General features: G+C 39.6%; 1 protein-coding gene across 2 annotated transcripts in view; it reads left to right on the plus strand.

The window, feature by feature from the left end:
- The first annotated feature begins 638 nt into the window (after positions 1–638).
- ahnak (AHNAK nucleoprotein) overlaps positions 639–12538 on the plus strand; it is a 32147-nt gene continuing 20247 nt past the window's right edge. Inside the window, exons 1-5 of one of the 2 annotated variants that reach the window (XM_080900600.1) lie at positions 639–883; positions 7891–7955; positions 11777–11833; positions 11953–12109; positions 12222–12448. In XM_080900600.1, coding sequence (XP_080756726.1) covers positions 11953–12109; positions 12222–12448 — 384 coding nt within the window. In that variant the 5' untranslated portion in view covers positions 639–883; positions 7891–7955; positions 11777–11833. The remainder of the gene's footprint in view (positions 884–7890; positions 7956–11776; positions 11834–11952; positions 12110–12221; positions 12449–12538) is intronic. The other variant, XM_080900601.1, reaches the window with a different exon arrangement.

Genomic DNA, 12538 nt, shown 5'->3' on the forward strand with positions numbered 1-12538 from the left:
TGTCCAAATTAGATGCAAAAATTATTTAATATAAATTATATTGCTACTGCAGTTCACTAGCACAGGGTGGGCCCCATTAAAGCGACAGACTTCTGTAAATCCTGTCTTGTAAATAGACACCTTGCCTTTTGTGTTTAACTAAAGGCCGTCCTCCCGAACCATTTTGGTAATGATAGCTTTGTGTCAGTTTATGTGCGGCAGTGTAAATGTTTTAATAACATGTTGATGTCATTGTCTGTCATGATAACCATTTTGTGGAGTGCATCTCTTCTTCTCTGTGTACTTCATTGTTATACTGTAGAACAAAAACTGAAGTGGGCAAAAAGCTGTTTTAAACAGAAAAATCATGATAAAAACAGTACAAGTTTCTTGCCTGAATAATTTGTTACATAGTGCTGATTACATTCGGATAACAAGAGTTTGAAAACCTGACATTTAAGTGTTGAAAGTTCTTTTTTTCAAGCAGAGCTCACTTTTCCTGTTGCATGTCTTTGCAACCATCTTTGTGAAGCAGTGGGTGGTCCCATGAACACTAAGGACCACTCCCCGTACACGGGTCCCCTCCCCTGGATTCCCCTCCCTCTGCTAACCAGGAGCCCAGCCCAGCTCCCTGTCCAACCACTCTGCTCAGCCCAGACTAGCAGCCACTCAGAAAAAAAGAGGTTAAAATCAACTCAGAACGGTGGAGGGAGGGAGAGAGAGGGGGCAGAAAACGCCCTGGAAATCTGGTTGATCAAGAAATCGAAAAAGACTGACAGAGTCCTAGCAGACTGCGAAGGCGTGACAGTGTGAAAGTGTTTTTCTTGGAGTGAGGAGAAGTGGAGAAGTTTTCAAGGATGCTCAAGCAGGCGTGAGGCTTCTAGGGCGCTAAGGCTGCGCACAGGTAAAGCTGCACACTTTTTTATTTTCTTTAATTGAAGTTAAAAGTTTTTTTTTAAACTGTTCTTTCGGTTTCTGAACTTTAACAACTCTGCTGCAAGACAACAAATCAGTCGTTCCAACTTGGCCAGAGTTTAAATAACTAACTTGCAAAGGCGTCACAGTTATCTGTCCAGCATTCTTGTTCATAGCACCAGGCACTTGCAGTGAGCGTGTTTATCATTGTAAGATTATTATGAGTTGTTTTATATGACTAGAAAACTTGTCTCCAGAGTTTTTCAAGGACTTTTTATTTTCCCCTAAGGGAATGTTTTTGCATAGGAGCATCTTGCCTAAACAGTGTTATTTGTTTTCATTGTAAATATGTAGAGTGGCAGTAACTTTGTGTGAAAACATTCATACATGATAAATATTTAATTAAAATAGAGCAGGACAGGAGATGAGGGTGTGGGTACACACCCACCACATGAATGCAGACTAGATTGAAGTTGTGCAGTTTACTAAGATGCATATAAGTCATTCATGGCTATATACTTTATTGCCTTTAGATGATTTTGATCCTTCTTAGAGATAACAAATAAGAATAGCTACATTTGTGTAGTTATTTCACCTTTGTGCAGTGTGGATGTGTAGATGTACTTTGCATAGTGAGTGGGACTTTTTCTTTTGTACAGGACCTCAATAACCCACATTTTAAAGTTATATCAAAGAGGTGCCGAAATGATTGTTGACAGTGTTGATGTTATCGCTCAGATGTCTCTCTTATCTAATCCAATGTCGTTTGCCAAGAAATGGAAGTTTAAAAAGTTACTACTACTTCCCTATGAGAGTGTACAGCAACAACTTTGGGTGTGGATCCCCCCTCTCTCCTCCCCCTTCTTTTTTTCTCTCCCTCCCTTTTTGTTTGCTGTCTCCTCACAGTGGCACACCCTTTAGTGCCAGTGAAAAAAAGGAAAACCATCCACGCTACAGACAGTTTTTTGCAGCGGGTCTCAGCAAATTACATTTAAATGTCCTTTGTGGGATACTAAGGGTGTGCTGGCGAAGACAGAAAAGTCATGATTATGGCTTTTTCTATGTCTTTTCACTGGATTCACTGTGTTGTTGGTTGGTGGTCTCTCTCTCTCTCTCTCTCTCTCTCTCTCTCTCTCTATATATATATATATATATATATATATATATATAGAGAGAGATACAAAAAGTATTATATTTTTAAATGCAAACTGCTTCCGTTTATTGGCTAAATATGTATCAGCTTTTGAACAAAACCTTTTTGGTTTGTGTTGCGCAACATGAAGTTGAAAACTTTCACTGCTGCTTGGCTCTGAGGCATATATGCATTTCATGACTTACTTTTTAAGGTCTTGAGCAGAGAAAGATTTGTCTTTGTCTATTTTACCATGGGTCTCTCAACCTGGGCTCCTGGCCAGGGTGTGCAGGGGGAGAAGAAGGGAGGAAGACAGGGAAAGAGAGTCATGGAGTGAGTTGGTGAGGGGGGGATGGGCGGGGCAGGGGGTTGAGGAGGGGAGTAATGGAATGTAGTGGTTTGGAAAGACAAGCTAATTGAAACCAGGTTTGAGGCAGAGCAGGGGGAAGAGCTGAGACTTTGCACGTTTGGGGAAAAGAAAAAGAGGCATTTCTGAAACCCTAAAGTCAGGGGATTATTTTCTTTCCCATAATATATTTAAAGCCTAAAATGGCATCATTTCAGCTGTGGTTTAAAGTAGAATCACTGCATGTAGTGCTGCCTATATTTTATGTGAAGTGGGTGTATAAGTTGAGAATCAGGAGTTCAGAAAGATCCTTTGTTTAATCTCACTTGGAAGTCAAATTTCATTGTGCTGTTGCGTGTCCTCTGCAGCTCCCTCCTGCCACACCCAAAAGTCACTTTAGAGGAGGGTTAGCGAGAGCTGATTTTTGCCCTGCTCTGCGTAGTCTTTTCTACAACGTGCACTTAACTCACACTGGGTGACCCACAGCTGTACATGTGTGGCATTTCTCAAATTGCTCTAGTCAAGGTGATTGATTATAACACAGGCTGCTTAAAGGGCCAAATGTAGTGATTGTCATTTAATCGGCATTATGTTTAGCGTTTTTAGCTTTACTTGGTGATAATACGGTGTGAATAACCAAACTAAACACGATATTTCAGGTGTAGAGTTTTGCTTCAAGAGAGGGTGTGGACCTTAAACATAATAAATTTGAAGCGTGATTTATATTTCAGCTGCTCAAACATTCAGAGCTGCTCCTAACCGCCCCAAAGCTGAAATGCTCGTCAGTTAACAGGGCCTCATCTTGGCCTGGGGTGGATACTGTTTGTCTAAATACTTGCTCTGTCTACCAGTGCAGCAGTACAGAGGGTACATTATTTTGTCACCTAGCAATGTAGGTCACTTGGAATTCCAAAAAGCACACCTTGAAATTTTAAAGCTTCATTGATCACATTTTTCTTTTTCTTTCACTCCGATGTTGCGGCTCTTCTCACCCATGTGACAACCAGCGTCGTTAGTAGGAAGAACTGGAAGAAGAGCATGCCGCATGACAGTTTGGAGCCTTGACAGTGTTGAGATGCTTATCGCAGTTCTCTGCCAGCGCAACTGCGTATTCTCGCAGTGTTGACTGACAGCACAGGCGCGAGGAATGGTGTTACTCATATGTTCCAGTATAAAATGCAAGGAAACTGGTCTCTGGCATGCTTCCTCTGCTATTTCCTCATGGGTTTGTTGAGCGGGTGGTTGAAGAGGTGGGGCGGGGGGTGTTCAGTAAGCTGAAAGAAAGCGTGGTGGTTTCGAACAAACTATAGCGTATCCTTTTCACACTTGGCTTTCATTACGAAACCAAGCATTCCGGACGACTCCGTAGACGCACACCCTGGATATTGGTTGGATAAAACAATGCAAAATGTATAGAGTGAGAAGATTTTCAATGAGCAACATTTTTCTTCCCTAAAGTTGCAAATAAAAATTTAACCATAGTGTGCAATTTCAGAACGTCTTTCTAGGCAATCCACCCAGCAGCCACGCCCTTCTCACTCACCCACTGCTGGAATGTTTCAGTGTGTACTCAGTATTCTCTGTGGAGCGCCTATCATTAGCTTGTCTTGTTTTTGAGAAACAGTTATTTTAAATTTGCGATGAAATAGTCACAATAAGTCACAAATAATTCTGTGGCAACCACGCACCTGCATGCAATTCAGACTATTTCACTGTAGATTTTAGCAATGTGGGACCTTCCCAAGCATGGAGCTCAAAAAGGGCGTGAATCATTTCTGTCTGATAAAGCAAGAACTCGCACCAGTACTCCTCCAAACATCTCCTATATAAAAATATCAAAAGCCATCTGTTACTAAGCACTACTTGGAGATACATGCCCTAAATGTCAGGGCAACCATGCTTGGAATGTAAACTGAGAAATACATTCAACATGGTTTTTCTTTATCTGGCACAAGATATTCGAGGATGGAACTCTCGTGTGGTCTAAATAGAAGTGTGAATTGAAAGTACAATCCTGATGCTCTGTTTATGCTTCAGGTTCTTACAGCAAAGGAAGTCTCACATCTATATATACATTCTGCTGCTATGGTTGCCACCTAACTCCTACTCATAACCTTGTCCCCTGTTCCGTGAATGGACTTGTATTTGCTCTCATTCAAGCAGCAGCTGAATATATTGCCATGTTAAACTAAGCGTGGCAATTTTTTGGCGTGACCTGTTTAATGTGTCAGTAAGCCTCTTGTGATGTTCTTTTTATATGGCTGATCTGTTCAAACTTGGCGCTTCTCTTTGGTCTAACTTGTTATGCCAGTTCAAAATTTACATCCTAGCTGCTTGATAGTCATGCCACTGAAACTATTGTTGGGCATTAGCCCAGGATCACTTCTCATTTAATAGCAGAACAGATCTTAAAAAATAGTTTGAATAAGCTTTTTTTTTTCAAATCAAATCAAGTTTTTTGTCTATAGCACAGTGTTACATATACAATCTCAAAGGCAGTTCTTGGTGTAATAATAGGAATGCAAAAAATAGGAATGCAAAGGAACAGGATCTCTAAAAAACCTGTAAGAACCCTCGAGAGAGGAAATTAAAACTGAGGTCTTAAATGTCTTGGTGTGTAATAGAGAACAAGCAGTTATGACAGAACTGTGCAGAGCTTAAAAAGTATGTGAAAATCAAGGCAAAGCTGAAGTATGCTTCAAATGCAACCCCTCATTTCTGATTTTTTAAGAGCAAGAGAGGAGGATTTTAAGAGTTTCTTCAATTTTTCCATTTGGTGCATGACTCCTGCCAAAGTCACAATGGCTTAATCAGAAGCAGGCCAAGTTAGCGTCAGTGGGCAGGCTTTAGTCTTATGTTGGACTTGTGGTTTGCTTCAGGGCTATGTGGACTATGGAGTGCAGAAAACAACCAATTATTTTGACTCTCGTTCCTTTTATACACGTCACACGTGCACGTCCTATCTGCTTTTGTGAAGGAACATTGAAGGCCAGATACTGCTGTCTTCTTTGGTATTTCTTCGCTTTTGCTGTGTCTAAATACAATGCAGCAGGGGGGGAAAGAGAGTCTGTTTTGTTTTGACAACAAGACTGATTAGGTCACTGGTCTTCTCTCCGTATCTGCCTTGCTGTACTGAGGTCTTTTTATCTGCTCATAATCAAATTTTATCAGAGCTCCACTCTGTGTGATACACTCTGAAATTGAGCCTTAATCATTGTCACATTGCTCCTCTTTTCTCATTACTAAATTGATTGGATTTGGCAATCAAATTGGTAGACGGACTAAAGCTGCTTTGATCAGTTTCCAGAATGTATTGACCTACTTAAGCACAAAGTATGAAAGTTAACAGTCCAGGTTTGGAGGCATGTCTCTTTTTAAGTGATGGGGTGATGAGCTGGCTGCTGTTTACTGCGTCAGTGAAGCGCATGTTAAGCCAAAAGACACCAATGTAACCTCTCAATGCACATTTGACACACGTCTTAGGGTGCCATCACAGATGCACTGCTGACTTAACGTTGCATTTTTGCTTGTTTGAGTGGAACCTGGAGGTTGGGGGTGTGTGGTGGACTCATTGCAGGTGGGTGGGCACCCAGCTGTGTGCGGGGTGGGCAGCACAAAATAAAGCTAGAGTTAGTGTCAGAAGGAGGACATTTCTTTGGAGTTAGTCACTGTAGAAGAGGTTGGGCTTTCTTCCAGCTGGCCTGAGGGCTCTATCAAGGAATGTGTGACTGGAGGCCTGGGTGGGGCTGTGCACTGTGCTACTCCCTCTGCAAGTAAAGCTGAGAGGCAAAGCGACACGATCTGTGTCGTGGACTGTGGTATGGTACTTCTGGGCACTGCGTGTTTTTATTTGCTTCCTTCACTGTTTGTTGACCACATTTTATCTTCCAGAAATACCTGCAGATGTGCTATGTGTGTGTGGTCTTACCAAGACACTGAGTAAAGAGGGTGGGGCAAACTGTCTCATATATTTTGATTTTGTTAAATCCGATATGCCTATTTCGTCATTTTCTATCATGACGTTGTAGCACAACACCTAAAAGCTTACACATATAATAACTTTATCACTAAGGCAAACACAGTGTCACATTTTCTTTAGTCTACCTTGTTGTATTCTGTGACATAACAGTCCGAATCAGTAACAGGGGCATGAGTATACACAGCTGCTGTGGTGCAAGTCTCACTTCACACATGTAATGCGAACCCATTACTGGCTGGTATTTTATCTCAGCTATGTATTCTATTGGTGCAACAGAAAACAGGCCAAACTTTACTACGTTTTTTAAACTTTGCATCACTGTTAGGGGCTTTGTTACATTGCACAGGTATTAAAATCTGACTGTTCCATCTCACAAATATAGTAATGAGCAGTTTAGGTTATTGAACATAAAATGTTGGGAAGGGGGAAGTTAATGATGGGGTTGAAGAAGAATTTTCCTGAAGGGCATGTTCCCACTGGTGCTGCATGTCTCTGCGCACATCAAGTCTGGTTCTGTTTGTACTGAGACTGACAAAAAGAGGGCTTTGTTTCACAATAACACAATAATTGGCATAAGACCTGTAAGATGTTGGGCTAGTTACAGCACGTGTCTCACATTTTCAGCTTTGCCTTGATTTTCACAAACACAAGACTGACTTAGTGTAAAGAATGATGCTCAGAATTTAAATGATAGATTCAATTTAGGCAACAAACTTTGCTGCTATATTTGCTATTATTGCTTCGCATTTCTGCCTTTCTGTTGTGGTTTGATATTTTTACAGTCTTCCATGAAGCAGTGAAACTAAGGCAGATCAATGCATTAGCATTTTTAATAGTATACTTCCTCTCTGAATTCCTCTATAGCCAAATTTTCTTCATTTTTAATCAATTTCTAGCAAACCTACTTGTTGTAGTTTGGCTAGTTTAGAGACAAACAAGTGGTTAAATTGATTTAAAAAGACATATTTCCTTACCAGTGTCAACACTGCTTCCAGCTACTTGTTGGTTAATTATTAAAGCCTCTTAAGGTGATGATTGATCAGCATCAGTAGTCTACTACATTAGACTACTTTATAAACGTATCTAAAAAGAAGTAAAGGAATGAATACCTGTGATTAAGTCTAGTCATGAAAGTAAAAAGTGCAGGGGCTTTTTTGTAAATATTTTCTTATGCATAAGTATGGTAAGCTTGTAAGCTTCTAAAGTGAATCCCCACTTTTTCAGTTCTGCCTTTCCCATCTCTTAATGTGTAGGCTAACATTCTATAGCACAGCTAAATTTCATCACTTAGTACTGAATCCTACCACAGCATTTGACTTTATCATTCATATGGAGATGCACCTCGTAACATAGCAGGGACTTCTATGTGGAAAAGACATGCATAGCTTTTTGTCATCTGTCAAGCATGTGACTGAAACTCAACTTTACATAGCAACATGGAATGTTATTGCAAAAGAGAGCAGCAAAGGTTTCTTTGCTGTCTTAGCAATACTTAATCTGTGTACAAATCATACTAATTGTGTTTTTTTTTCTCAACAGAAGTCAAGAATACAAGAACAGAAGCAATAAACTGAAGCTCCTTGGCTTTGCTTGAGCAATCCAAGGTAAGTGAGTGCCCTTAAGTATATTGGAAACGATACAAAGAAAATCTATGATAGACTACATAACCATCACTTTGCTCAAACACTAACTAGTCAGTGTTACCACAGAGCAGCATCTATTTTATGGTCAGACTGCAAACCGCTTTTGGAATGTTTGCTGCAAAGCCTCCAACGTAACTGGAAGGTCATGCCGCCGTCATTCAGCTGTGAAAGGCCTGCCTTGTGGAAACCTGATACCTGGGTGCTTCTGCTCCATGTGTCTCCTTTTGGTATCCCGTCCCTCCTCCCAAAGTGACCACCTGCTTCACTCAAGTCCCTTTTCCCTTCTTGAGAAACGACCATGTCAAGAGCCCGCCAAAGATAATTTACTTCTTTTGTGTGTAGGGAAAAACTAGCAGTACTTTGACTGATTAGTGTTAAATCTGTAGGCCAATGATACTGTATAAATGATCCATATCCAGAAATGCTCTGTGGTTGCATTCGAGGTAACAGAAGCTTTTGTTTGTCTGGCTGGCTGCTCATATCCCCTTCTGGACAGACATACCAAGCCATAATAAAACATGACAGACAAGCCCGTTGATCTACCTTCGTATTTGGCATTGGATCAGCGGTACTCAGGCACGTTATAGAAATGAAAGAGAAAGAATACAGAGCTGAATGACTGTCATGTACTGTCAACTCCTGGAGTCCCAGACCATTTGCTATGATTTCAAGAACAAGGGCTCATTCATTTGGCATATGTTTATAATCATAAGGTCTTTTTGGGTTAATTGTTAATTTTCCTAATTTAGTTTATACTTAATTACACTACTTTCTAAGTTTATCTTAAAATAAGCAAAGAAATTAATAATTGTGATTAAGTTGAGTAATGACAGTAAAAAGTGCAGGGACTTTTTGCAAATATTCTCTTATGCATATCTCTGAACTTGTAAGCTTCTGAGGAGAATCCCCACTTTTTCAGTTCTGCTTGGATGCCTTTCTTTAATGTTCTATAACATAGCTTGACAACACCCCCCCCCCCCCCTTTTTAATTGCCTCACTTTAATTTTTTTTAACATACTCTTTTCCTTATATCTCTTTCTGTGTGTTTCAAATTCCCCCTTGATTTCTGTTGCATGCCTCAGCTTCCCCCCACAGCTTGCTGCCAGAAATATGTCAGAACGTCTAGGACACAATGGCCCAAATAGTTCAAACATGGTAAGCCTGTGTGCTAGGCCAAAATCAAAATATTTATCAAAACTATATGATTATGCTTGAAAATAAACCTTTGAAGGGATAAAGGGATAGTTGTGTCCCACGATTATGCGTATGAATGTGGATGCATTCTTAACTTCCCACCCTGTTTTTATAAACCCAATAATATTTCTTATGCTTTTCCCCTGTGAACATTTTTTCTGAACAATTATCTCATCTAGCAGTAATCTGTACAATGCCAATAAGACTAGCAAAAGAGAAAAACAAGATCATGTGAAAGGTTTGTCAGTTATTTGGGTCTGTTTTTATTGACTGGATTAGGACAGGATATATTCGGGCAAAATGAGCTGTGTTCGAGCCCATGGGGAAGACAAATTCCCTTTGATTTCTCCCAAATGCTGTGAGTGTGGGATCTGAAGGACACTTTAAAGATTTTGTAAATGGCTGCATCAGTTGGCCTGATTTGAATTTGCTCTACCCAAGATAATTAAATAAAGCTGTGTTTTTTGGTACTGTTTTTTTTTTTACCCCTTCAGTTTTCACACATTTCAACTATAACTGATGCATATAATGTTGCAGCTTGAGGTCTTGATAGATTCGTGTTTCAAGGTACTATGAGGCCATGCGGAAAAGCACAATGTGATAGAAAGAAGGGAGGAGGACAGATGAAGCAACAAAGTGAAGATCAGGTTTTATATACCTGCAAGCGGCTGGAATCACCTTTGGAATGAGCATTATCCTATTCTCCGGCATAATCATGCTCAGTGGCTAAATGCTATTTTTTCAAAGAATTTTAATTTTACCTCAAAGCATTGCATGCTTTCTTCAGTATTCCCAACCATGCAGATCCAGTCTATTTATTGACTTGTGTTAATTTGCAGAGGGCTTGTTATGTGACCTAGGACTGGCATCAACAGACTACAAATAACTGAGACAATAGTTCATATTACACAGAACTGTATGCACCACCTAGATCTGCAGTCTTAATTTGGACATTGCAGGAAACACCAGAACTGTTTTCTTCTAACGATCTCATTTGTTTGAAACACTGCATTTTAGCTGCATGGCAGGAGTGGTATATGGCTGCTGAATAAGTGATGCATATTACAAAACCTCTTAAAACTGTTGCTTCTTTAGCTTCGTCTCAGGTTCCTCTTGTTTCCAGCAACTTGTTATCTTGCATAACAGAGAGGCAGTATCAGTGAATGAGGAAGGGATTCGTGGCCTGTGTGGTAACTATGTTCTTGACTGTGGTGTAAAATTATATTAATTTTTCTGCTAATATTATTATTTCTAGCACATTGACATTAACATTAAAATACATATATTTGTAAGGTCAGACAAGATTATCAGTCTTATTTTTTTTCCAAGTTATTATTCCTTAAATCTTTGTTTTTAATCATAATCACAATAAACACAGGAAACTAATCACCAAAGTGACTCATATCCTGTTTCATTCATCACAACTATGAATAGGCTTTTGCCATTTTCTGTTGGCCGATAGAACCTTTGTTAAATCCTCCTCAATGGTTACAGTAGGCATTTGTAGTGATTGTCTCACTGAAATGACTGTGGTACTAGAGCTTTGCTACTGTCTTGTGGTGCAACATCATTAATCAAAAAGTACTTCCAATAGTGTTGTCACCAATCACATTACATTCTCTCGAATTTAAAAAAAACAAACAACAACATAAAAATCCCTTTCTATTGGTAGAGACACATCATCGTGGAACAGCTTTGTATATTTCGAGGAGTGGGTGGTGGAGAGCTTGGTACTAACAAAACAATAGGTTCTGTGTTCCAAAAAGGAGAGTGGGTATTACCAGTCAGCATGTTTGTGGACACATGTCTAGTAATGTTGTCAACAAACTTTATCATTGATGTGATGATCTTTTTACATTGCAAACAGCGATAGTGACAGTTGTTGAAAAGCTAAGCATGAATTTCAGTTGGCCTAATTTAAAGTGATATAAATATGGTAAATTTGGTAATTATTTGAAGGTATAATGTATACCTTATGTACTCTGATGGCCTCACCCAACCTAATGTGTGCTACTACAGCGTAAAGAGGTAGATCATTGTCATCAGCTTTGTAAAAACTTTCAGCTGTAGTGATAAAAAAATTAATAACAAATCTATGGTTAATTGCTGAAAAGGAATTCATAGCTCTTGTTATTGAACAGAACTACAAGCTTAATGTGGGATCCTATACAAGGGTGCAACTGTTTTCCTATTAGATTAGTGTTTGTGGTTGTACATCTGTATTAGAGTAGTAACTCTTTTAGGTGATGTATTTGTTACCATACATTTCTCCACCTTGGTGTGTTTTTGGTTTTTTTCTTTAAATAAAGTACCTGTGACCCTCACTTTTGTTTCTATTGATGTTTGAGTTGATCTGTACGCAGGGGATTTGGCTGTTTCCTCAGGGCAGGGAGTGGTCTGACTTCAACCAAGTTTCCAAAACGTAGTGCATCCTGGAGGGAAGGGAAGGCACTTATAGTTAGATAGGCTATATTGTCTGAAGGAGTTTTAACACCATCTAGTGTTCACTTTTGGGTCTTTTAACCCAGGCTCCTTACAAAGTGGGATGTGGATAGAATTTGTTCAAAGTCTGTCTTTTGTTTTTGCAGGAAAACAAAGAGAATTTGTGCTACAACGAGGCTTGAATTGAAGAAAACAAAAACAAGGTATTTTAGGAATTTAAGGTTTAAGACTAGTATTCCATATTTTATGCTGTAAAGAGTTTTTGCCAACTAACTATGATTTTTTTCTGTTGAACCTGCTATTTTTATGGCTATGTTTACAGATGGCTGACGAAGAGGAGACAAGGGAGGTACTCTTTCCAGATTGGGAAGGTGCTGACAAAACTGGCATGACCATTGAACAGACAAGTGGAGGACAGCTCTTTGTTAAGGAGGTGAAAGGAGAGTCACCAGCAGCACGGTCTGGAAAAGTATATGAAGGTAACAAATTCAGTTTTTGTTCAAATATGTAGCTTTCACCAAATGTTTAGTAAGATGTGCACGCTGACTTTTGCTCTTTTGTTTTTTTGTGCTGCTTCCACTTAAATCATAGGTGACCAAATTGTGGGTGCCACTATCTACTTTGAAAATATGAGTTCTGAAGAAACAGCAGAGCTACTAAAGACACTGAACAAACACAAGGTTGGACTGAAACTACAAAACAAAGGAGACAAATCCCCTTACTACTCACCGCTGAGCACACCATGTCGTTCACCAGTCAGCACCCTTACATGGGAAGGAAAGACCCGCTTTGGAGATTCCAGTCCAGATATCATTCTTGTAAGTTCTTTTTAAAAAACAAAAAAGGGGAAAAAGCCCCCCAAACAAACGAAAGAAAAACCAACTACATTATCACTCATATGTCTGCAG

Source organism: Rhamphochromis sp. 'chilingali' (genome assembly GCF_963969265.1).
Source record: "Rhamphochromis sp. 'chilingali' genome assembly, chromosome: 13".
NCBI lineage: Eukaryota > Metazoa > Chordata > Actinopteri > Cichliformes > Cichlidae > Rhamphochromis > Rhamphochromis sp. 'chilingali'.